Source organism: Semicossyphus pulcher, unplaced genomic scaffold (genome assembly GCF_022749685.1).
Source record: "Semicossyphus pulcher isolate SPU_LCO1_2020_fin unplaced genomic scaffold, fSemPul1.0.p SCAF_23, whole genome shotgun sequence".
NCBI classification, from domain to species: Eukaryota; Metazoa; Chordata; class Actinopteri; order Labriformes; family Labridae; genus Semicossyphus; species Semicossyphus pulcher.
Genome location: NW_027211697.1, coordinates 5,292,480 through 5,319,652, shown reverse-complemented (window position 1 = coordinate 5,319,652; position 27,173 = coordinate 5,292,480). Strand labels below are relative to the sequence as shown.

General features: G+C 40.3%; 1 protein-coding gene across 1 annotated transcript in view; it reads left to right on the top strand.

Annotated features, from left to right (window-relative positions):
• The window catches only part of smg1 (SMG1 nonsense mediated mRNA decay associated PI3K related kinase), a 112,064-nt gene that overhangs the window by 23,716 nt on the left and 61,175 nt on the right, over window positions 1-27,173 (top strand). The window contains exons 9-24 of the mRNA XM_069674033.1: window positions 4,604-4,701; window positions 5,026-5,199; window positions 6,300-6,521; window positions 7,070-7,171; window positions 8,068-8,358; window positions 14,719-14,849; window positions 15,918-16,079; window positions 16,747-16,865; window positions 17,013-17,100; window positions 17,381-17,482; window positions 20,399-20,539; window positions 21,015-21,241; window positions 23,720-23,919; window positions 24,741-24,902; window positions 25,000-25,154; window positions 25,276-25,409. Of these exons, the coding sequence (XP_069530134.1) occupies window positions 4,604-4,701; window positions 5,026-5,199; window positions 6,300-6,521; window positions 7,070-7,171; window positions 8,068-8,358; window positions 14,719-14,849; window positions 15,918-16,079; window positions 16,747-16,865; window positions 17,013-17,100; window positions 17,381-17,482; window positions 20,399-20,539; window positions 21,015-21,241; window positions 23,720-23,919; window positions 24,741-24,902; window positions 25,000-25,154; window positions 25,276-25,409 (2,508 nt within the window). The remainder of the gene's footprint in view (window positions 1-4,603; window positions 4,702-5,025; window positions 5,200-6,299; window positions 6,522-7,069; window positions 7,172-8,067; window positions 8,359-14,718; window positions 14,850-15,917; window positions 16,080-16,746; window positions 16,866-17,012; window positions 17,101-17,380; window positions 17,483-20,398; window positions 20,540-21,014; window positions 21,242-23,719; window positions 23,920-24,740; window positions 24,903-24,999; window positions 25,155-25,275; window positions 25,410-27,173) is intronic.

Below are 27,173 nucleotides of genomic sequence, written 5' to 3'. Positions count from 1 at the left end.
ACTGCTCTCCAGCCTTTGGCGTACAAACTGCCTTCTGCTATAGCCAAATATTTCATTTTTCTGCCCCCCAGTTCCTATGTTTTCGTGCATAGTTGAGTTGCTTGGCCTTGTTTCCATGTCGGCCGTATGGTCAGAAGTGGTCTTCATGGAAGAGTGGCAGCCAAAAAGCCAGACTTCTCCAGACAGTAGATGGGTGTACCTCGGTCCCACTGGATTCTGCCAGTTTTGAGCTGATGGCACTACTGGACATCTTCCAATTTTGAAGGGAAATAAGCTTGATGTTTTTCATCTGCTGCACTAAGTTTCCTTGGCCGACCACTGCTTCTATGATCCTCAGCGTTGCCCGTTTCTTTGTGCTTCTTCAAAAGAGCTTGAACAGCACATCTTGAAACCCCAGTTTGCTTTGAAATCTTTGTCTGTGAGAGACCTTGCTGATGCAATATAACTACCTTGTGTCTTGTTGCTGTGCTCAGTCTTGCCATGGTGTATGACCTGTGACATGAAACTGTCTTCCACAACCTCACCTTGGTTGCAGAGTTTGGCTGTTCCTCACCCAGTTTTAAGCCTCCTACACAGCTGTTACTGTTTCAGTTAATGTTTCAACCTACATGTGAAATTGATGATCATTAGCACCAATCTGGTATAACTGGTTGATCATACACCTGACTATAATCCTCCAAAATTGTACCTAAAGTGTACCTATAAGAATAAATGCTGGTTTGAAAGCAAAGGGTAGTAACACCAAATATTGATTTGATTTAGAGTTTTCTCTTGTTCGCTCACTTATCACTTTATGGATTCACTGTATAGACCCCAAGCGCGGTCCCCAAACTGCGGACCGCGGACCAGATCCAGACCCAAATGGCATCGTCTCTGGACCCGGGCCTATTTAAAGTTTTGACAAGTGCGTCTCTTTTATCCTGCGCAGTTTTTTTGTCTTTGCGGTAGTGATTTGGGGGTCCAGGAAACTTGCAGACCAATGCAATGCATTCGTTGTAAATCATCACACGTTCCGTGACCGTGGCGATTATTAAACACGGACATTGTCTGACACTGTCACTCCGTTTGTCTCTGTTAAAGGAGACTCCAGGCTGCAGTTTAGTTCAAACACTTCACTGATAAACCTGAGAGTTACACAGAGCTATATCAGGCTTCATCATCATGACCAGTTTTCCTCTTATGTCCGCACTTCTGTTCATATATGTACCGGTATGTGTGCTCTCGCTCTCTCCAGCAGTTCGTCAGTGTACAGTGCGGTTAAATATTATTTATTTCATAGTAATTGCCTGTTTTAAAACTCAACATGAGAAAAAGTTGAACTGCAACTGCTTTTCGGCAAAACATAAAATAAAATTTGGCGAACATACGATATAAAGTGAATCCTATTATGGTCAAATCTTGATAATTCTGTCAGGAGGCAGAGAGAGAGAGCAGCTTCAGTGAAGAGGTAAAGCTGTCTCTCTCTTTCATTTGATTACCGCATGGACAACAATTAGGGCTGCAACAACTAATCAATTAATTCGATTAAAATCGATTATTGAAATTGTTGGCAACAAATTTCATCATCGATTACTTGTGTCTTTTTTATCCTGCACGGCATGCGCTGCGAAAACATCACTGGGGGCAGCCAGCCAATGCCGTGGCTTGTGTGGCTCACGTGATGAAGTACAGGAAGTAATGAGTAGTATCCGTTTGTTGTGCAATGCTGGCTGATGTGTCCGCCTCCGGTAGATTAGTGTCCGTTTACACGTATACTGTACGTTACTGTATATATAGTCATTGGTGTCGTCTGCTCCCATTGTACGAAATTGATAGCAAAATAGCCCCTGTGATAGGCGCTGCCATCTTGCGATGGCGACGTCATATGGAGCCAAAGACTGCGCAGTAGAGATCGGCGAGTGAAGCGGCCGTAGCCACTTCCGCTAACCCAAACACACACTTAACTTACCGAAAAAAAAACAGCAAGGATCCCGCACGCCGGCGTGTTTAACAGCATAATAGCTTCTCTGTGTTGGTCTGAGGTTAACGTTCACAGGTATAGAAACTTCAATGACTGTAGTGATTGTTTTAGTTACGTTTCCACACGCGGATCGTCCTCCGCTCTGCTCACCCGGAACTGATTGGCTGCAGGAGCCGGATTTGTCAACAGGGCTGTCAATCATCATTTTGACAGCATCAAATAACTAATTAAAAATAACTTTGTCAGAAAAATGAACACTTGGATGTAAATCAGCATGATAATAACTAGCTATAATGACAGAAACCATGTTTGAGAAAAATTTATTGGGCGTGTATTTTGATTTTATAGTTTGGCCCATGTCCCACCTGTTAACATGGAGGAGGCAGGCTTTAAGACCTATACTGCAGCCAGTCAGCAGGGGGTGCCCGGAATGTTTTGGCTTCACTTTTAGGGAGCTGTCATGTCGTCCATCTTTTTATACAGTCTATGGTTTACACCGACAAACGCACGATTACGGTTTCTAACGCTCATTTAAAAACAAACGTAACGGACTGAAGTACCATCTATTTTCTGTCCTCTCCGTTTTGTGATGGGCCAATAGCCGGGCCTCTTTATCAGCGGAGGACAATATACAGTGGTTGTAAAGCTGTCAATAAGCTACCACCAGTGGTAAAGCTAATTTAATGCTAATTCCTGATAAGGCTAATGTTCGGCTTCATTAAACCACCACAAAATGGAGAGAGAACTGACGGAAAATATTTCTGTCCATCACGCTGTGTTTAAATTAACTTGTAATCGTCTGTTTGTCCGTCAGAACGGACACTAATCTATCGCTAATAAGCTGAAATTCGGTCGGAGAGACTCAGGAGTGTTACATATCACGTTATGGAGTTTTTGAATATTTCATGCGATTAGTCCGAGACGGACTAAAGTGAATCTTTTCTTTATTCACACAGAAACTTGAGCAATATCTGATTTAAATATAGTCGTGTGAAAAAATTAGGACACCCCATTAAATATTCAGTTCTCTATTAAGAAATGTTCACATACCGATGTCTAATCTTGTTTTTATTTATCTCTGGGAAAGAAAGTTATTTAATTGCAGCTAAACAAGAAAAATGTACCTTGATTTACTCCTTAAACAAAAGATAACAACAAAAATGTGTATTCTAACTGAGGAAATAGTTAGGACACCCTACCCCCTAATAGCTAGTATTACCCCCTTTGGCTGAAATAACTTCAGTGAGACGCTTCTTGTAGCCATCTACCAGTCTCTGACATCGGTCTGAGGAAAGTTTGCCCCACTCTTCAACGCAGAATTCTTTCAGCTGTGGGATGTTTGAGGGGTTTCTTGCATGTACAGCCCGTTTCAAGTCCCCCCATAGCATCTCAATGGGATTAAAATCTGGGCTTTGACTCGGCCATTCCAGGACTCTCCATTTCTTAGTTTTTAGCCAGTCCCTGGTGGATTTACTGGTATGTTTTGGGTCATTGTCATGTTGCAGGGTCCAGTTCCTCTTCAGCTTTAATTTTTTACAGATGGTCTCACATGTTCCTTAAGCACCCTCTGATATACGGTAGAATTCATGGTGGATTCTATGATTGTGAGTTGGCCAGGTCCTGCTGCAACAAAGCATCCCCAAACCATGACACTTCCACCTCTATGCTTCACAGTTGGTATGAGGTTCTTTTCCTGGAATGCTGTATTTGGTTTACGCCAAACATGTCCTCTGTTCTGGTGTCCAAATAATTCAATTTTAGACTCATCTGTCCAAAGAACATTATTCCAGAAGTCCTGGTCCTTGTCTATGTTCTCTCTAGCAAACTTCATTCTGGCCTTTATGTTTTTCTTAGAGAGCAAAGGTTTCCTCCTTGCACATCTCCCATGAAAGTTAAACTTGTGTAGTCTCTTTCTGATTGTAGAGGCATGCACTTTCACATCAACAGTAGCAAGAGCCTGCTGTAGGTCCTGTGATGACATTTTAGGGTTTTTGGTGAATAATTTTAGCATCTTGCGGTCTGATTTTTCTCTAACTGGACCTCTTATAAGTTTAATTGAGTACACCTGGTATAGACTCTCGAGCAAGACACTGTTATTCGATACCGGATTAGGTGGCTCATTAAAGTTAGACGATCACACCTGAGCCTTCTTAGAACGGCACAGCTGTCTGCTACACAGCAAAAACATCTAAAAAATGCAGCGTTTCAAAAACATTAAAGAAACAGTAAAAGATGCCCTTGGAATTGATACAAATTAGCAAAACTCAGGAGATCAATATTTTGAATATCAAAGAAGTAAGTTTGGTGACGTAAATGACTTAATGTGCCCGGGGTAATCGGATGATTGGTCTAAGTTGCGGAAAAGTTGGAGCAATTGGTCAAAGTGCAAGGAAGAGAAAAAGTTGCGGCAAATGGTTGAATTTGCGTACATTTCAGATCCCCAACATCGCAACTTCCTGGAGGGACTAAATGACCCACCACTCATTACTATGATCCAAAAATTGTTTTGAGGTTTTAAGTCTATTTTCTCCTATTTTGCACTTATAACTTGTTAGAGTTAGACCTTTTGGAGACGAGTTGTAAAAACATAAGGCAGCCAGGTGGTTTTCTATCTGCCATTTTACTTTCCCTGTTTGTATATAGGCTGGTTACAGAGTCTGGAACAGTTCTGGGTGGCAGATCTGACCTTCTCCACCACCCTGTTGGGGCAGTTCTTGGAGGATATGGAAGCGTATGCAGAGGTAAAGTAATTTCATAACAATAACAATAATAATAATAAACCTTTTTATGTTAAAGTGTTGTTTCAAGGTCCCACTGAACTTCTCTATTGCCGTGTTCTAGCCAGTTAAGACACAACAAGTATCATGAAACAGTGATTATAGGTGTATGAAAAATGTACCAGATTTTTTATTTGTGATGAAGGCTGTAAATACTGGAGGGTATTTAGGAAATGTTGCTAAACAATGTTCTCTACTTAAAGGGATGAAATGTGGCAGTTAATGCCACAAAAAGATCTCATAAGTTAGATTTTTTTTTTTGATCGACTGTGTCTGTGATTTGTTAAGGATCTTAACCATGTTGTGTCTGGCGAGGTGTTGGATGAAGACATCCCCCCTCCCTCAGTGTCTCTGCCCAAGCTGGCAGCTCTGCTGAGGGTATTCAGTACAGTAGTCCGCAGCATCGGAGAGCGATTCAACCCCTTCAGAGGACCACCCATTACTGAGGTCTACGTCAACGATGTAAGAGCTTAACCTAGCTGATGGCTGAGTAGTGTTAATATTATAAAAGATACCCTGAATAGAAGACACGATCAACTCATTAGTAAATAGCAGTATGAAAATGTCATAAGAGATGTGGCGCGGAGACGTGGCTGTCCATAAAGGACTTTTAAAGTCTATGTTAATGCAATAGTTACATCGATTTAATTACAGAGAGATCCCCTTTTAGCAGTTGTTTATCTCTTACGTTTGGTGAAGCAAAATTATGTAAGGAACCCGTTCAACACCTGCTCACCCTGTCAGGGTTCCATTCCACTAAAACAATCCGCTCAAAATCCATTATCCTGCTTTCTACACAGCCATTCACTTGAGAAAGCAATACACAAAGTATTGGTATTGATCTAAAAATGGTTATATTTCTTCCATTTCCACGCCTTCTTGAAATTAGCTAACCAGCTGTTAGCTGCTATTACTCACATTAAATGGAATATTTCCACTGATGGTGATGTACGTCAAGGTGAATAGGACCGCTTGAGTCGGCAAAGCACCTAATTTAGGTTTTCTGTCTTGTCACTGTTAGAGTCTGTTGACATTTTCTTTTACATTGACCAGTATTTAAACTTTTGTTTGTTTACTTCATATGCCCTTTTCTATTTTATAGATCTTTCTGTTGTAGCCTACAGTTTTTGCATTTTTTAACCTCTATTGCTTTCTCTGCAGTTTCCGTCTTTTTTCCCACTGTAAACAGACCTACGTAAAATTTTATCGGACTACTTTATGTGGGTTGATATGATTACAGTTAGTCGTGCCGGTTCTGTGATTAGACCTGCAACCCTAGAAATAATCTGCTATAGAGAAATCAGAATCAAGTATTTAACACAGCCATGTAATAACAAATGTTTAAAAATAATTATATGACGAGCACACTAGTTAGTCAGGGTCAGTAAAAATCTACTGCACTGCCACTTTGTTGGTGGTATGTGAAATATGTCCTTAAAGTGAAGTAAGTCAAATTTATTTATGTAGCAGCAAATCCTTTCAAAAATACATTCAATCAGGGCTGAAAAATAGTATCCCAAAGCTCTTATGTTATTTGTATTATTCTTTTTGTGTTTGTTCAGGTTTTGAACAGGGTTCTGGCTTGCGTTACTACAGCAAAGCAGGTCCAGTTCTCTGAGGCCGTTCTCACAGCAGGGAATGAATGTGTGGGTGTTTTACTGGCCAGTGTCGAGCCCTGTGGTCAGCTGATGGATGCTGTCCTAGCCTATGGCCTGGACCAACTGGACTGTTGCCGGGTCTGTGGCTCGGACTACAATCTGGCAGTGCTCAGCCTTCTCACTCTGGTAACTTCATTTTTAGTGACATAAAGAGTTTGATCACACCTGTTATTTTAATGTGGTCTAAATCTCACTATCATCTTTTTGATGTTGTTGGAGCAGCCCAAACCAATCTTATTACCATTACACAATCAGCATGATAGAAGTGCAAGTGCAGTTGACCTTGTACTGTACTGTTTTCACTATAGTTTTCCCCATCTTATTTTTTTAGCTAAAGGTTAAATCTTTTGAAAAGTTTTTCCAGGGTTTTTATGTGTAGAAATAGTTTTTTTGGTGAGAAGTCAGGACTGATTTTCAGTCTTTATTTTACAGGTGTATGCCTGTAACTTCAGACATGTTGGTGTGAATATACCTAAGTCATATTATTTTATGAGAATGTATCCCTGTCAAGCAGGACACTCCTTCCTTACAATCACTGTAAAGCCATACTATTTTATTGTATACATGTTTTTAAATGAAACCTTCTGACAGAGAAGACAGGACATGTACCAGAAGAGATTTACTGCTTTGTTTGTGATTGTTAAAGCCGTTTTTGCTTCTGCTTTTACTTTTAGATTGTTGACCAGATCAACACAAAGCTCCCTGTGTCCTTTGTTGAGAAACTGTTGGCACCAGACTCCCACCTTCTGAAGCTGCGTTCCCATCGAGAGACAGAGGTGTGTGTGTGTGTGTGTGTGTGTGTGTGTGTGTGTGTGTGTGTGTGTGTAGGTGTGTGTGTGTGTGTGTAGGTGTGTGTGTGTGTGTGTGTGTGTGTGTGTGTGTGTGTGACACTGCTAATTTATCAGAAGTGTGAGAATTTTAAAGCTGACATACAAGTAAGAGTTGATTCTTTTTTTCAGTATAGCAAATATATTATATGGCCAAAAGTATGTCGACACCCACAACGTTCAAGCCATATGTTATAGTTTAGGAGATGTGTTTGAAAACCACAAGCATTAATCTACTGCTATAAAAGTTTTCACTCTTCTGAAAAGATTTTCCAATAGATTTTGGAAACTTTCCCATTCAGTCACAAGGAAATTGAGGTCACCTGCTGAGGTTGGTCACAAGGCCTGGCTCACAGTTGTCAAGGGTCTGTATTGGCCAAGTGTTCACACCACACAGAGAAGTCATTTTTTTATTGGCCTGGCTATGCGTGCATGGTGATGTCACTTTGAAACAGGAAATGGCCGAACATAAACTGTTGCCACAAAGCTTCAAGATTACTGTTGCTTAAATATTATCATATGCTGTAGCATTAAAAAATGCATATTGCAGGCCTATTTCTATGACTGCATTTGTTCTAACTCAAAGTGAGTGTTACAAGTATTGATACATATATACATACGTATATAGTTTTTTTCAAGAAGCTCTACCTTTTAAACGCACCTGCATCTGAGAAGGTAAATACACCTCCTTTGATCCTTTTTTTTCTGAAAAATTGGTCAGGTTTGAGGGCTGCTATTGGTTATATTTGAGATTAGATGAAATGATAGTACAGTAATATGTCCTCCAAATTTCGCCTCAGTATAGTTTTTATATTGTGTGTGTGTTTCTGGCATGCTTTCCCCAGGTGATGTCAGCTGTTCATGGTGTGTACCAAGCACTGCTTAGCCTAAAAAACATTCCAACACTGGAGGCTGCTTATAAAATGGTATTGGGTGAGATGACATGTGCCTTGTCCAGCCTGATTGCAACCCTGGAACCAACTGATGGGGTCCTGGCATCCAGTTACGCCTGCCCCAGCATTCAGCACCCTGCTTTTGCCTCCCTTACCCTAACCCAGGAGATTGCCCAGTTCACCCTCATCTTCAACCTCAGCACCCTCACCACCATTGGAAACACCAAGAACTCTCTTATTGGGGTGAGTTTTATTCTGATTTTCTAAACTGCTGATCACTAAATGGCACTTTTTATCAAGGTTATGCAATGGTTATGCAATGGTTATGCAAATATGAATGTGACAATGTCCAGAGTTGCGTGAGCCCCAGAATTGAATATCTACTAATAAACAATGTTTTGTTTTTGTTTTTTAATTGAATTTAGAATTGTTTTCTAAAAAAATAAAACCTCATGTAGTCTACTGTGAAAAACACAATTGTCAGGCACTTTTGGAGTTAAAATCTTGTAAACAATTGATCAGATTTGTCCATAGGCGCGTTTTTTTGCTGGGCTTGCACCCATGACTAGCCAAATTCTAACAACTTTGCTTCCAAGCTAAACAGAGACAGTATGCTTTCAGCAGAGCAGCTTCTTCATCTTCAGTGTAGTGCATTCTTAATGCCATACTATCCGTAATAACCTGTCAACATTATGCACAGCTCTATCAGTGCAACCAGAGGGCTGTTCCACGAAGCGAGCAAAGAAAAGTGAGGCTCTAGTCTGTCTCCCTCTTTGCTCATGCGCAGCAGCTCTCCCCCCTCTGTGCTGCGAGTCTTATCATTATATACGGAAGCGTATGGCTGTCACGCCGAAACAAGATTAGTATCATGTTATAACGTGATACGTTTCATCTTATAACAAGATATTTTCATGTTATAACATGATCATTTATTGTTATAACATGAAACTTATCATGTAATAACGTGATAAATTATATTGTTATAACATGAAACTTATCACGTTATAACGAGATAAATTATATTGAAATAACATGGAACCTATCATATAACGTGATAAATTAGATTGTTATAACATTAAACTGATATTTGAGTGAGGAAACGTGGACGGACAATTTAGACTTCAAAAAAACATCATATAACACAAACTATGCTGCCCTGAGAGGGGGAGAGCACAGACACAGAGGGAGGGAGTGGGTGATCACGGACTGAAGCGATGACAGGATATACGTAGTTTGATCGTGATGCCTGATCCTCTACAGCTCTAAGTGAAATACAGTGTACACAGCAGACCGGAGTCTCTGTCAACAGTGACAGACCAACAGACAGACCGAAAGAAAGATCCGTGTGATTAACACAGATCCACGTTATTTAACATCTGTGTCCTCCACGCTGCGTTATTATACACTATGAACTGATTGCAGGTAACAGCTCCTGCTCGTGTCATTCACAGCATGTGGAGAGATGTACTTTATACTTTATAGTAACTGTATCTCAACGATTGAAGCTTTAATTCATTCGGGTCAGCCCTATGCGTCTTCAACACAATACACGTGTGTGCGTCTCTCTCTGTTTCAACTTTGCAGAGCATGTGTGACTTTCAATAGGCTGAAACCTCCTCGCAATATCAGTTAATCGATCGCGGAGGGTGGAAATGGGTTGCTAAATATACTACGCCCATAAGCGCCAATGCTGTGGGAGCTTTGGGGACCAAGCGTGTGGGAATACATAGTAGAGTTTGGTGCCGGTGTGTGTCGACGATCTCCGTGGGTGCACTTTAAAATCCTTCTCGGTGTACGCATACTTTTCACAGTATCAAAAAATCTCACCATGTCTTAACCCAAGCATAGAAGTTTATCAAGTCCTGTAAATGAGCCATATTTTTCGATTTGTCCGTCCACGTTTCCTCATTCATACATCAGTTCAATGCTATAACAATATAATTTCACGTTGTAACGTGATACTGATCTTTTGTATTTATTTCAGGGTGACAGCGATACTCTGATTTATCATTGTATAATTTATTCATATTAGTTTAAATACATTTTTTATAAACTTCAATTTTTTGATCAATAGTGGTTCATAAAGTCAAATAATATTGTAGCACCCCAGATAGTCAGAGGTAAAATCATTGCCTTCTTGTCAGGTCAGTGTTAACCGAATCAACTGAAAATGAGTCAGACTAACTGAAGTAAGCCTGGCTTATTTGGTAAGCTTGCTTTGTGAAACAGGCCTCCGGACTTGTTGACAAACTGCAACATGATATGACACAGTTTAGTTTTAAAATGATAAATGGTAAATGGAACGCACTTATAGAGCACTTTTCTAGTCTTCAGACCACTCAAAGCTTTACAATAATGCCACATTCACCATTTCACACTCACATCCACATACTGATGGCAAAGGCTACTATGCCAATCTCCAGTCAAGATCTATGCACATAGCCTTCGGTGCATGAATGTGCAATTAGGGCTATTTGGGGTTCAGTGTCTTACCCAAGGACACTTCTGCATGTAGTCAGGGATCAAACCACCAAACTTCCGATTGGGAGATGCTGGACTCTACCACAGAGCCACAGCTAAGCTCTGCCTTTAGGTGTACTTAGAACACCCAACATGCTTCAATGTTACTAACTTTGATGTGCATAAAGGTCATAATCATTAACATGTACAATAGGGCTGTCACTTTTCCCAAAAGTCAACATGGAATTTGTTCGAATTATATCAAACAGCAATATCGACTATACTTGTCCTGTTAGATCTTAGTGCTGCATTTGATGAACTGAGAGAAGTACTCCAAGAAGTGTCCAAAGCAATAAGTAAATAATTTGAAACTCTCACAAGTGCTGTCTCAGTGCTCAGTGGACTCTATTTGAGGATTTTCAGTCAGGATTTAAACTGTTGCTATGAAGAAAGTCACATAACTGATTAGCCACAACTTTCTCATGGATCTTTGCGATAAAGGGAAGGTTGGATATAGGTCTATAGTTAGCTAAGGTGCCTGAATCAAGAGTAGGCTTTTAAAGAAGAGGCTTTATTACAGCCGGTTTAAAAGATTGCCAGTCTAAAAGACAGGTTGATGGTTTAGATGAAGAGATCAAAGAACTTAGCTCAGGAAGGTCAATTGGAGAAAAGCTGTCTTGGTAAACATCAGGTTTTTCAGCAGTTTCCTGAGATTAATCCGCACCAATTAAACGCAGGAGGTTACAAATTTTGTCTCTAATCTTAAGGATTTTGTCATTAAAGAATCTAATGAAATCATTACTGCGGAGGGCTATAGGAACTAGGGCTGCTCTTAATCAAATTTTAATTCTGGCTTCCAATAATTATAAAAAATAAATAAACGAGCTAAAACAATTATTTCACAATTTCACAATAAACTGGTGGGACATGCCCCCTCCCCATCCAGCTAATCATCTGTAGGCTATGTGACAGAATTGAGCTCCATCAGGATGAGAGACTGCGCAGCAGAGGGTGGAGGTGCAATCAGACACAAAACAAGAGCATATTGCACGGAGTACAAACACGGATGGACGCGTTTGCGCTTGATTACCATTAAGACAATATGATTTGGGAATCAGACCAGAGCAGATAGCGGAGCAATTGATGCGCAATTCATGGTGCTATTAATGGCCACAATCCATACTTGGTGAATTCATATTAACTGCAGTTGAAACCGATTTTAGAACATTTCAACAGATAACAAACTTCACACAGCAAGTTCCCACAGACGTGGCCTGTGACCAGTTCTTAGTTTATAATTGACAGAGCAGTGAGATACATTCAGGTGAGCAGCGGATGCGCTGACATTCATGCGCACTCATGGCCACAACTTTTCTTTTTCATAAAATGTCCCCAGAGGGGCTCCGTTATAATTTATTTATTTTCAGTTGAATAATGTTTGAAGTTCAGGAAAATACACTGTGAAAGACCCTTTTTTAAAATAAAAAGTTAAATAAATGGTTGCTGTTATAAAGTCATTGAGTAATCATTTTCAATAATCTCAATTATTGACCAGAATAATCATGATTATGGTTTTTGCCATAATCAAGCAGCCCTAATGGAAACACATGGCTCAATGGAGCTATGACTCTCTGTGTGCCTGGCTACAGTGCTGAAAAGGTACCTGGGGTTTTTTTCATTTTCTTGTATAAGGGAGGAGTAGTAGACACCTAAAGCATGTCGTAGGGCCTTCCTGTATTTATTAAGACTATTTTGCCAGATGAACAAGACTCTTGTTTTGCCACATTTTTTTCAGATTTTTGCAACATTTGCTTCAGGTTACGAGTTATACTGTGGAGCTAGCCTCTGTTGTTTAATCTTCTTTTTTGCGGGGCAATCGAATCTAGAGTAATTCTCAGTGAACCTGCAGTGCTATCAACAAACTGATCAAGCTGAGAAGGACTAAAATAAGAGCTTTCTGTTGTATAGAGATATGGTATTGAATTTAAAGCAGCTGGAATTGCTTACTTAAAATTAGCTACAGCCCTATCAGACAAACTTCTAGTGACTACATTTTTTATAACTGCAATGTAGTGAGTGAGTAGGAAATCATTGACCTATTGTATTGGTGTATTGTCCTGTCACACTGGTTAATTAATCATGGACACACACCTGGACACACTCCCAGGCCTGTCAGCTGGGAGAAACAAAAAAGAGCATTCCTGATATTTCTAAAAAACCTTGTTTTTTAATAGTACCAAACTAGAGAATAGAAAAACGATGAATCCAAAAAAGGATACCTTCAGATTTTGGGCAAAGACGCATCGTCATGGCAAAATCTTTTATATTTTTCACATTATTCATGTTATTGAAGCACTGTAGATTAACATTGAAAACTTGCATTTTTATTAGGGCTGTCAATCGATTCAAATATTTAATCTCAATTTATCGCATGGTTGTCCATAGTTAACTCGCGATTAATCGCAAATAAATCGCACATTTTTTACCTGTTGTAAATGTACCTTTTAAAGATATATTTTTCAAGTTTTTAATACTCTTATCAACATGGGGATGGACAAATATGCTTCCTTTATGCAAATGTAGGTTTGTTATTATTGCAACATTCCAAAACAATGACAAATACTGTCTACAATATTCTACATAATAAACTCAAAGGTACTGCATGTCAAACTGAAGCCCAACAAGCAACAACAGATGGGCATATTGACCTGAATGTAACATTCCTAAATAATAAGTCATTGAGTCTGCAGTAGGAGATACAAATAACATGATTTCAGTCAAAGTTTAATCACTTAAAGTCGAGGTGAAATGAAAAATGCTATTTTAATCCTTTTAGATCACATCTCCGGTAATATTGTGCATCTATTTGACAATTTATGCCGAAAAAAATACATAAAAATCAATTTCTTCGTATTCTTAAACCAAAATCAGATCATTTTTTCTTCCGGTAAAACTAAATTTCACGCGTGCTTACGTAAGTTAGCACCAAACAATTTCAACCAATCAATCTGCAACATTTAGCCGCAGAGCACCAAGAACGCTCGGTGAGTTAGCTAGCTACTGCGCTGTGGAGAACGTCTGTCTATGCCCACTTCTCAACATTCACATCAAATCCCTCTAATGATATGTCCCGCCTGCACGTCCTGTTTCACTCGGAAATACGTCACGATACGGAAGCTAGATTTCTCGAAATGCCGTTTCAGCTCGACTTTAAAGACATTTTTCACAACCTGGGGCTCTCTGCATTAGCTGTGTGCTTGGCCAGCAAGTGGTATTTAAGACTCGATGTACTCCGGTGGTAACTCAGTTCCCATCGACAGTAAATACAAATCATTTTTGTCTTGTCGAGAGAACCATCTAGCCGGGCTTTGAGGCTGAACTTGCCGTTTAAAAGACCGTTTTCTTTATATATTTCTGCTCACGGAGGTCTGTTTCTGCTTGCCATCCATAACATTAAGGCTACGCTTCCTGATTTCCAAAACTACAGGGTGACAGAGGGTCATAATAATAGAACACGTGTGTGTTAATCGCGCGTCAAAATAAATAGTGGTTTTAAAGGGAATATGCATTATCAGGTTAACTTCGACAACCCTAATTTTTATATTCTTGTAGATAATAGTTACAGTGTTATTTTCAAGTTAGTATTATTGAAACTCAGCGAGAGTCGGTATTGCATTTTTTATGGGTAAAATGGTCCACATAAACCCATATATGACGAATTCCATAAAATTAGTATACTCATGCCATAACCTATTGTGAGCAGCTGTAATCTCAGCCTGTAGTGTGGACAAGCTGCAGGTGGTTTCTTATAACATTGAAACCTCAGTTAAATGTTATGCTTACCATAGCACTGGTTGATGTGGGTTTCCCAACAGGCCCAAGGTAGCAAAACATAAGAAAGCAAAAAGTTTAACATAATCTCATAAAAAAATGTTTATGTCAACCTGTTTAAAGGACTGGAGACATAGAGGTTCAGTACCTGTTCATCATTAACTAAGGCTACTTGAAGCTACAACTGCTTCACAATAGTTGGCTGGTGAAAGGCTTTAATTTTGAAGCAGCATCTGGATTTGTTCATGTTTGCACTGAAGAAAAAGTAGCTGCTGTATGATGTTCATGTTGAAATTTGTTTTGTGTGTTTAGATGTGGGCGTTGTCTCCTACGGTCTTTGCTCTGCTCAGTCACAATCTGATGCTGGTCCACTCTGATTTAGCAGTCCACTACCCTGCCATCCAGTATGCTGTGCTCTACACCCTGTACTCCCACTGTACCAGGTAATACACACAGCTGTACTATGAGCAACAACCCTGCTGTTTACTGCTGAGAAAGTGCCCTCAATCGTTTTTTTGAATGCATTTGCACTTCATATTTTGATTAGCTGCTGCTCATTGTTGTGCTATGACTACATGTTTTACAGTGATTTAAGGAATTAAATCACTGTAAATCATGTAAAACATTTCCAAATATAAATGACATTGTTTGTGTTTAGCACACGCTCAATCTGTAGACTTGGCTGTTAGTCCCTTGTATTGCAAGTACACTGCAAATATACACTGTTGGCCCCCAGGTAACAGGACCATGCTACTTTTGATAGGCAGCTTTTACTGTTGCGGTCCAAAACATAGTAGTTCCCAAATGTATAAATCAGCACTATGTAAAATTGCATAATAAGGATATTGTGATATATTTCCATTCATGCTGCTTGGAGTAATCTCAGTCAGCGTCATTTATCTCGTGCAGTGTGCACAAAGGCTGGACATGATAGATATGATATATGATAGACACAAAAAGTGTTCCCATAACCATAGCAACTCTATCACGCTAAATCTTTCTTGCAACCCTGCTATTTATCATGCAGCAGAAGGTCCCTTTTAACTGCATGGATTGTGCTGCCACACATTAAATATAACATACGTTATCCACAATATTCTGGATTATCAAGTTGTTTCTTCTGTCTTTCCTGCAATTTAACAAACTGAAGTTATTTTAGTAATGTAATACAGAAGTGCTCTGGCGGAAACTATAGGGATATGATACATTTTGTAAATATATTAAAATGAAAGCATTCATTATTTTTAAATAGGGGACAGGTGCACAAAATAAAGTATTTCTTTCTGCTCTGTAAATTGTCCTGCTTTTATGTTATGAAATCTAAAAACTTAATCAAGCAACCAAACATTTTTTTTCCCTTTATGCCATGTTTATGACAAGTTCTCAAAAATGTAAATGAGTCCCATTCAAATTCAAGATTAGAGGAATTCCACTGAATGACTTTGCTGAAGCTGTTCTTGCTGCTTTCTGGTTACTCTTCTAAATGGTGTCATTTCTGTTTGTTTATCTAGACATGATCATTTCATCTCATCCAGTCTTTCATCATCCTCTCCCTCCTTGTTTGATGGAGCTGTCATCAGCACTGTGACCACAGCTACTAAGAAACATTTCAGCACACTCCTAAGCCTTCTGGGAGGTCTTCTGGTGAAGGAGCACCTGTACCAGGAAGCCAGGTTCTTTCTCTCCTCGTCTTTGACACACACACGCACATGCACATGCACATGCAAAAGCACTCTTTACATAGAGTACACACTGATAGCCATTTGCATCATTTACATCAGATGTTAAGCACCTTGGCACCCTTAAAGATGGGGTGTGCATTTCGGTGACAGATTAATGTTGTAATGTTAATATTATTCATAATGCTGAAAAAGATGTGGCTATATAACCCTTTGCAAACCTAACATCACAACAACATATCTTGGAAAATGAGGTAATAAGCTGGAAAATGTGTGGCCCGCTCTAAGCCTTATAGGCTTTTTCTTATTATCCTGGGCTGTCTTCAAATAGCTGCTTTTTTTCCCCAGCGCAAACACAGAAAGGCCAACTAGGGGGTTGTGAGGACATATTGGCTGAATTTGACAAAAAGTATATTTGGTTAGAATTGCACACCCCACTTTTTGCTATTTTACACACCTCTTTTTCATATGTATGCAGTCACAAAACACTTGTCACTGAGCTTGACAAAAGTATTTGATGATTCTGGGTTACATTAGTAAGCTTTAAAGTGCAGATTAACATAAGAAAGGGATGACAAATGAGTGCAACCTTTTTTTTTAGCAGCGATTAATTTATTTCAGCCAAAACACTACTAACACAAATAATGTTCGTCTGTATTAGGAGGCTGCTGCTGACTTGGGCTCAGGAAATCTCTGTGCTGATGAAGAAGTCAGACACCTATGGCCCTCTCTTCTCTCTGCCCTCCTTCCATAAGTTCTGCAGGGGCCTGCTGGCTAATGGTGACATTTCCAGCATTTCCAACAAAGAATTTTTCAACTTCTGTTTTTAACAGGCTTAACAGGCTATGTCACTGTTATTTTTATATTTATCAGGTCTTCATCATTACTGTTGTTTTTGAAAGTTTTTCCCTTGTTTTCTCTGGGTAGCTCTGAATGAAGATCAAAGTATCTGCCTTCAGACCTGCCACAGCTTACAGGTTCTGTCTTCATCACTGTCCACCGAGCTGCTGCAGAGGTGAATATAAAACCATCACTCAAAAGCTTAAACTGTTTTAAGATAGAATTTAAAATTTGTAAGGTATTCATGTTTTTTTGCTGTCCAATACATTTGCTGCTGTTAAGGTGTGTGTGTGTGTGTGTGTGTGTGTGTGTGTGTGTGTGTGTGTGTGTGTGTGTGTGTGTGTGTGTGTGTGTGTGTGTGTGTGTGTGTGTGTGTGTGTGTGTGTGTGTGTGTGTGTGTGTGTGTGTGTGTGTGGGGATGTGTGTGGATGTGTGTGTGTGTGGATGTCCAAAAGGTGTGTTGATGTGTGCAGAGTCCAGTTGGTCCACTCAGCAGTGAGGATGAGGCAGGCCTACGGCAAGCTGCTCAGGACAATCCCCCTTGATGTGGCTTTGAGGTGAGACATCTTGTACCACTTGAGGGCATTTACAGTATCATCGATAAGTTCTCCACACAACAAATCATTTGTCCATATAACATGTAGTATATACTCACAAATGGGAATCAGAGCTGTCAACGAATATTCTAAATTCGAATATATAACCGGATTGTCTTAAAAAACGGATATTCATATATTAAAATTAATATTTGTTGTGAAAAACAAATCAGCACTAGTAGCTGTCTCGCAAGCTCGCATTTTCTTGTATGTCCTTGCGCGCACTCTTGGTTACGGAGCATCCTTGAATGCATCACGTCACTTTATACTGTGATGCGTTAATAATTAACTTAAGTTTAGCAGAAAGGAGCTAAAAAGACAACCATGTGGTATGCAGTAATGATGTCTGAGAATTTAAATCCCAGCCTAGCCAGAGAGAGAGATTCTCACCCTTTTTTAAAAAGGCATGTTTATGTTTAAACAAGTATACCAGTCACAGCACGTGCTCAGAACGCTTTAAAGTCAGTTTTACCATAACCTCGTTATTTTGCAAGGTGTAGGAAGCCTATGTTGATCTTTTAAAAGGCATGTTTCTGTTTAAATAAATATATCTTTGCAAATAAGATAAGTCTCTCGTTGTGTTGGTATGTCCTCTTGTGGACATATTGTGCATTTTTTTCCCAGTTTGACAGCACTACTGGGAATAGCACAACTAAACTCTTATGTAGTCAATTAAATTGAAAGCATGGATGGGTCATTCATTTTGAATAGTAAAAAAAGAAGTCTAATAGTTTATGCCAGGTCAAACTCATATTAGGTAGTGGGCCGGATTTGTTCTGATGAGACCTCAAAGGGGCCGGACTATTTTTTGCCAACATCATGATGTCTTAACACAAAGATATATCGGCTACTACAGTTTTATTATTTGAAATAATTCAATAAGAGCCACCAGATACTTTTAACAATCAGTGAGCATTTCATGTTGTTGCATAAACAACAAAAAATGGAATAAAGCAACATGCGATCCTTGCAACATATTAACAAAGATTCATTTCAAATGTGAATGTCTTTGTCATTCACCAATGATACATTTGAAAGAATAGGTTAATAATAATAGCACATAATAATACTGTACAACAGGGAAGTGTAACAATAAGTGGCATAGTAAACTTTTTCCTATTTACACTACTCTAAACAACAATACATTTAGTGTTTAAATCTCATTGCGATTCATTAATTATTAATTTCAAATATTGCTGGTTAAGGCTATAAAACAGCCACCTGTTGTCCAGAAAGTCCGACCTGATATCGGGGTTAAACCAGCTGCCTTGGGATCAGGGCCTGTGGAATCCAGTGTGTAGTGACGAGAGAGAGAGAGGGAGAGATTTTGCCAACCAAGTTTGTGGCCGGCAGTATATGTGAAACTGAAACTGAGGAAAAGGAACACTCACATTTGCACTTGCTGGTCGGCACCTGACACTTTTTCACTTCCACCAGCCTGTCGACATCAGGAACTAGTTTCTGAGCAGTGGCGATTTTCATTATGTCCCTCAGATGTCCGTGCGTCAGCCGACTGCGCAGTTTGGACTTCATCCCTCACGTTAATACCTGCTCGCATACATATGTTGTCCCAAACATACAGACTACCTTTGATGCAAATGCTGTCCTTTATAAAGTAATGTCAAACGATCAGATGTAGATTCGTACTTTAACAGTGCGCTACACTGCAGTTTGATCAGCTCCATTCAGAGTTCCTCTCTCACGTGCGTAATCCCTCTCCAGCTGAGTGAAGACAGTTAATTGACTTTTAAACTCCGCTATGAGCCCCAACAGTGTGTTCCTGTACGTGTCCATACTTTCGTAATATACAGGTACAGATTTTAGACAGGAGAGGTGGGCTGGGTTGTGCTGGGACAGCTGCGCCTGCCACAGAGCACATTTCATTTGGAAAGCACGAGCGGCCCTGCATGTTAACATTTATCACATTCAAATGTTCTGTAATGTCCACTGAAAAAGCAAGACCTGTAACCCTGTCTGGCTTATCTTACTCTGCCACTTGCTTTCCTCTCTGTGCCATGAATTGAGCGATCTCTGTGCGTAATTGAAAGAAGTGTCTGAGCACCGCTCCTCGGCTCAACCAGTGGACCTCAGTGTGAGGGCAGCTCATGCCTAATATCGTGATCAGATAAACGATCATCAAATTCTCAATATATACATCTATAAAAGTCTCTCTATAAAAACATAAATAGGCCTATATATATATATATATATATATTTTTTTTTTCTTTTTCATCCCCTTCCCCAAAATGTATCACGGGCCTGATGAGACCTGCTGACGGGCCGCATCTGGCCCGCGGGCCGCATCTTTGACATCCCTGGTTTATGCAATCTTGTCCTAAATATATTTCCCCTTTTTTCAGAAAGAAGGGGCACAACTACTAAACATAACCAATGCTGCCAGAACAACTGCCCTCTAGTGCTGTGACAATAATCACATGACCACAATACACCGGCCTTTTAATATTTAATTTTAGCTTTGAAATATTTTTGTGCAGGCTCTAAACTTTACAAACTGATTTTCAAAATAACTACACATGGCAAAACTAATTGTGATGGAAGTAGAGGAATTTGTAAAGTCAGTGATTGATGAACATATTTATAATATATGTATACATGGAAATCTGAAGTTTTCACATCACCAATGACAAGTACATGCATCAAGTTGTCTTACAGGTAAATGTAAGCTGATCTATGAGTTTGGTGTTTGATGCTAGGGTTTGCTTGAAATGCCCATCTCTTATTAAATGTGTAAAGTTCTGAGGAAAGTCAATAATTTCATAGTTTTTATGAACCGGCAATTTCTCAGATAGTAGACCTTGAATGAAATCACACAGTTGGGGTATTCATTATAAATGTGAGAATTTTTTTTGTCACCAGTAATCACAGCCACCCCAAAATGAGGGAGATCTCAATGGCCATCCGCCATCATATGGGTCGATCACCAAGCAGTACCTACCACCCCCAGGACTTCAGTGACCTCATCAGCTTCATCTTATATGGAGTACTGCACCGAGGAGGGTATGTGTCATAGTGGTCGTGCAATCAGCTGCATTCATTTTAGACAAACTTTGTTAACATGCCTTTGATCAGACATCACCAAGGAAGGACGGTTTAGAATGCCTTCGTTTTGCAGCAAGGCCGCGCTAAATCTTGCACTTTTCACCAAATCGTGAGCATTCGAGCTAACTACTACTTTTTTTGCTTTTACTTTATGTTGTATGACAAGTGGGTAGAAAAGGTTGAAGTTATTTGTAATATACCTCATGATAACCTTTTCCCCACAACAAAATTTTGTTTTGAAGAATTTGCATCCTGCCATATTTTCAAAGGCTAATTAAACTACTTTCCTACCTATTCTATGATTACACATGCTAATTGAATGTTGTATGTATTGCAGAATGTTATTTATGCTGTCAAATTATTGACTGCATGATTGGTTTATGCTTCTGTGCCAAGTGTCACCCTAATAAGCGTCACATTTCTGTATCCACAGCAAGGATCCTTGGCTTGAGCGTCTTTACTACAGCTGCCAGCGGTTGGAGAGACGGAATGGCAGAGGAGGTGTTGATTGCAGCAGGCTTGATGTAGTATCCCATGCACTGTTGAAAACTGAGACAGTGCTGTGGCAGTGGGCAGTGTGGGAGGCTGCACAGTTCACTGTAATGTCCAAACTTCGAACACCACTAGGCCGAGCTCAGGACACCTTCCAGACCATTGAAGGTAAAGAGACTATAGTCACAGTGACTTTAATTTAAGTTGGTTTTCAAGCAATTTTTGCTTTTCATGCTGTTGTGACAAAGTTAAAGTAAATAATGAACATTGTGGACATGTTGCATGCCTCATGCATAGTTTTCTGTATGAAGACATCTCAGAATTAATTTGCTGTGGTTCTTACCTACCAATGAAAAAGAAATGAAAAAAAAAAATAGTACAATTTAGAGCTTCAAAAAGTAACAGTTAGTATTTATAATTATAGCTCTTGATAGGCAGTAGTGTTTCATGGTAGTCTCCCGAAAGCTGCAGGAGGTAAGACGGAGAAAAGAGCAGATTTTGCGCAAAAATTTTAAAGATTACAACCTCCAGGTCCCTCTCCCTCTCTCTCCGTGGCGCTCAGTCCTGCCTCCAAAGCCCTCCCCGCAAAGGAGGCTGTTGTGCGCGCCTGGGTTTTTGTTATTAGGTAATTGCTGTTTTTTAACCGGTAAAATCTGATTGGTAAAGTCAGACATATTAAAAATCCAGAGGTCATAATGTCCAGTAAAAATAATATATTCTCAACAAAAAAAATAGCACTGATTCATTATTATTCTGTCTTTAGTGCTTCAGAATATGCCAAACCAGCAATCAGAACCATTATTGGTCATTTTGGCAAAGGAATTACAGCGAGGACGCGTCAGCAGCACCAGCCACTGCCCCTCTCATCGATGCCACAAGATTTTGTGCTAGCAGGGCCTTTCAAAACACAGAGGGAGACATGATAAATGTACATCTGACAACAGCATGCTTGATTATTTGATTATTAGTTTCCTCATTTTACTATCTGTAAAATATTTTTTTCTTTACTTTTGTTTTGTTTTCCTTATCTTCTGTCGATCATGAGAGAAGTTAAGAGTGGAGACGTGTGTTGCTTCACACAGTCACCGCTTTTCGAGTGTTCGCATGGACGCGCATCATGAGACCGGGCGCAGCTGCGACCGGTGTCAGTTAGACTTGATGCACTCGGTGAGACCTATTTTTTACGCCAAGCTGGTGCACTCGCCCCTGTGAACTGTAGTTGGGAGTCCTTGTTTACAGTGACAGACAGAGTGATCGCTGTCTCATGCACGACTCCTCCTCGTGGTTGAAAGTGCAACATTACGTGTTTCATATATACATTTTTGGACAAAATTATTGGGACATTTAACTAATTTCCATACCCAATTCTACACCCTTGATACAGCCTGTCTATCAATTGTTTTTAAGCTAAATAAAGGCAGATAATATTTGACCGTAATTTCACCCATTTGTCAGGAACATCGAAAGCTTCCAGGACATGTGGACTGGCCTCGAGTTTTTTGTAACGGAAACCCTGATGCGCGCGCAGGCCAGTAACCACAGCAACCGAAGAAGCCAAATATACAATATGGCGGACACACCAGTAAAAACGTGAAATGACATCAATCGCAGCCGTTGTATTACACCACCAACACTATTGAAGTAGATACACATCAAACCAGTGGAAATCAGTGTTTTTGCCCTGAATGGTAATCTACAGCTATTTGGCAAAACCACCAGCACTGAGTATGCTAACAGAAACTGTGGAAAAGACAGTGCCAACAAGCAGTAACACACTGATGTTGAGAACATTTAGCCGTGAGAGCACAGGCACACAGAACTATCAGGAGAAAGTCTGAAATGGTCACACTGCCTGGGCACTTCACAAACATATTTTCAGCCAATCCACCATCAAACAACGCTAAACAGCAGCCGCATTGGGAACAAGCTAACGTTAACCCGACTGCAACACCAACGTAACACAGCGTCACAGTAACTGCAGACATCTTAGCAATGTGGATACCGTTTTTGAAAGCAAATACAGCAGAAACGGGTGTGATAGCCAGCAGAACTGTCTAACTCAGCATTGTTTTTTTTATGCTTTCAGGTCCTGTAGTTCTTTCCACCTCTGAAATGCGGCTCCAGTATTTACTCTCGTTTTGTTTATGTCTCGGTCCAACTCTTTCTTTTTAGCTTGCCTTTTCCACTTTTGTCTTCTCCGGTTTAACACATTGTAGTGTAAGCCATAGTTGGCAATAGAGGGATGGGCAGTTTTTTCATTCCCAGTGGTTGTTTTTAAGCCTTTGTAGACACAAACCGGCTAACGCTGCGCACACTGAAGAAATTGAGTTTGACCGTGTGAGCATGCACGAGGAGTGGTGCTGCACAGCGTGTGATTGACAGCAGCCTGAGAGACTGCTTGGCTCTGATTGGTTGTTGGGGTTCGGGAGCGGGGGATTCTTGCAAATAGCATTAGGGGCAGTAGGAGGAGCTAGAGGTTAATGATTTTTTCACAGATTATCTCTCTCATGTACTACTGCATCTTTAAAGTTGCGCACATACGACAAAAAGTTAGTTTTAATAATGTTACCTACTGAACCTTTAACCTGGAGTTTAATAGTGCATCCCAACCTTCCATTATTTGTCTTCTGTATGTCTGCGTTTCAGGAATGATCCGGAGCCTGGCTGCCCACAGTCTGAACCCAGAACAGGATGTTGGAGCTTGGGCTGGTGCTGGAGGTGACGGAGATGGTCACCACTCCAATCAGCTTCGTCTTGCTCTGCTTCTTCAGTACCTGGAGAACCTGGAGAAGCTCATGTACAATGCTTATGAGGGCTGTGCAAACGCTCTCACTGCTCCACCAAAGGTGTGCAAATTTAAGCTCCAAGCCCCACTACTTGTTGTAGATTTAAGTCCACTCCACAACTCCACTGTTCATATCCCTCCCCTGGTTCCCAGTCGCCGCTCGCATCAAATTGAAAACCCTGTTGCAAACTTACAAAACAGCAACAAAAACGGCTCCTGCCCTCATCCAGGTCAATACTCCGTCCCGCCCACTACGCTCTGCCACTGAAAGGCGCCTGGTACTCCCATCACAACAGGGCCCTAAGTCGCTAACTAGACTCTTCTCCTCAGTAGTCCCCAGGTGGTGGAACAAGCTACCAAACTCCATTCGGTCCGCAGAGTCCCTTACCCACCTTTAAGAAGAAGCTAAAGACTCAGCTCTTTCATGAACACCTCTGCACTTAATGATATTGATGCTATTGATGATGATGACATCGAGGATGTAGTTTATACTAACTAGGATTTTCATGATGATGATGACTAAACTGATCTTGTTGATGTTGCTGATGATGATTATTATTATATATAAAAAAAAAAAAAACGCCCTATGCACTGCCTGTTGACACCAGTGTCCAATCACACTTGAAGCTGTTTTTTGGCACTTACTGACTTTGTTCCCTCCTGTCTTGATCGTTGCTTGTGTTATATTAACTCTCAGATGTAGGTCGCTTTGGACAAAAGCATCTGCTAAATGAAATTGTAACATTGTAACATTAAGTGTTTAAATAACAATAATCCAGACATGCTGAGATAAGAGAACACAGTTGGAATTGCAGTGAAGGGTTTCATACAGCATGTTCATTGGTGTGTGCATATGATAATCACTTCTTCTTTGTGTCTTAGGGCATCAGGACATTCTTCTACACCAACAGACAAACGTGCCAAGACTGGCTGACGAGGATCCGCCTGGCACTGATGAGGGTTGGTCTTCTCTCTGGCCAGCCTGCAGTGACCATCCGTCACGGCTTCGACCTGCTTACAGAGATTAAGAACAGCAGCACCCAGGTCAGTGCAAATACTCAGGTGGTCAGTGCAAATACTCTGTTTGGAATTTGACAGTGTCATTGGTTTAGTTGAATAGCCTGTTTTATTGGTTCATCAGGGTCCAGAATTGGAGGTTCCTCTGACATTGCTGGTGGAGGCTTTATGTGAACTGCGTTGCCCTGAAGCCATACAGGGGCTGTCAGCCTGGAGTGTCCTCACTTCTGGCAGGAGTCTGACTTGGCTGTCATCAGTTGCCCTGCAGGCTGAGGGACGGTAAGTAACACTGGCTTTTCTAAACATCCTCACATTTCAACAAAATATTCAACTAAATACACCTCTGCGTGTCTATGATTAATTTATTTGGTTGTACTAAATAGTAACTGTATGTGTGTAGGTTTGAGAAGGCATCTCTGGAGTATCAAGATCAGCTGTCTGCAGTTACAGGGATGGACTGCAGCATCAAAAGCTCTGAATGCTGTCTGCTCAAACTCTCCAGCAGCACAAGTAGTCCCAAACACACAAGCAACGGTAACTTGCAAAAATATCCATGTTTAAGAGGCTGAAGGGAAGCAAAGTGATCAGATTAAAGTCATTTGTGAATTAACACTTAATATGGTGAAGGAGGAAGTACAATTTTAGTGTTGAAGTAAGATATAACCAGCTAAAAACTACGGATGGGCATTTCAAGCAAAAATACTATTTGATATTCACTGGGAACTATCCGACTATTACTCCAAGCTTCGCCCCGTTTTCAAAGTTGCTGTATACAGATGCTCAGTGACATATGATGTTCGGCGTCCGGGAATATAATAAAGTGGGTTAATTTTTTTGATGCCTTATTTTTCTGTAATTAATTAATTAATCAAAATTAACATTTATAATAAACTCTGCATCTTTCCTGTATAGTACACAGACATGGATCATTTTTCTCACGGTGAGAACCTGTTCTACTGTGTATAGTTGTTGTAGGCTTATGATATAGTAGTTTTACCTGGCAGAGTTTGCACTTGTCCTCATTTTCGTTGCATTTTTTCCAAAGAATTCCACACAAAACTCTCTGGCGGCTGCTGAAGTCTGCATTTTCTCAGGTTCTGAATGTCACAGCGCAACACCCGTTTACCGGCACCTAGCGCTCATGCTTTCTTCTTCTCATGTTATTTAATGGCGGTTAGCAAACAGCTTTCAGATACGCTGCAGCCACCGTCTGGCTGGAGTACCGCATTACAATCAGGTGCCGGTAAAAACAATGGAAAAAAAGGTGTCTTTTAAGGCCAGTTCAGATCAGTGATTCACAACAAGACTGGATGCAACTGCGAAAAGAATCCCTTGACATCTGATCGTAAACTTTCTAAAACTGGGCTGTTCACATCAAAGCAACGCAACGCACAGAGACACAGCTGACCGTCTCCATAGCAACAATGCACTTACATACCCCGTTACTTCTGCGTTAATACTATATAACATTAGAATTAGGTCCAGGTTACATGATTCATCTAGCTGGATTTCTGTTATCGTTATAAAAAAGAAGTGGATGACAGTGACAGTGACATGCTCAAAATGTTAGCTGTACCATTGATTTAATAAATGTCGAAGACGGAGAGTTTGGAAAGAGAGGATCTAGAGCCTCTTTGGCTACTGCAGCACCAGAGACAGGGTGCCTACACCAATTTATGCTGTTTCCTGATTGGCTTAAGTGAAATAGCTACATTATTCACTTCTAAAACTGCATTTGGAGATTTGACAAGTCAAATAGAGCTGCAACTCCACGCAATGACTTCGCTCTGCACCTAACCAGTTTACACCGCTGCAATTTTCTCTGCAACATTCTAAAACCGTTTTGTTGGGTTACCAATCATTGATCTGAACTGGGCTTTAGGGTTTGGCATAACAAAAGGTTGCAGTTTTAGCTACTGTGAGGAGTTTTTTGCTGGTTATGAAACAGACTGAAATTAATTCTGATGACTCTATATGACCTACAAAAGCAAACCAGACCATCAGCTACAAGATTGATTATTTGAAACTGCTGGTGGGGGGTAGGTGTCAGACGCAGGGATTAACTGCACACTGCTTTTGTTTATGTTTTCCAGGGCATACATTTAAAGTGAGTGATCCATATGACTGTTAAAGAAAGGAGGATGAGATTTTTTGTTAAAAAACACCACTTAAGCATGTACTGGACAAAATCAGCAACGAGATAGGAGTTACGGCTTTGTCCACAGGGGGCGCCAAAATCAACACAAACCAAAAGTTCCTAACAGGAACTTTAATGATTAGTCTTGTAGTGTTTGATTT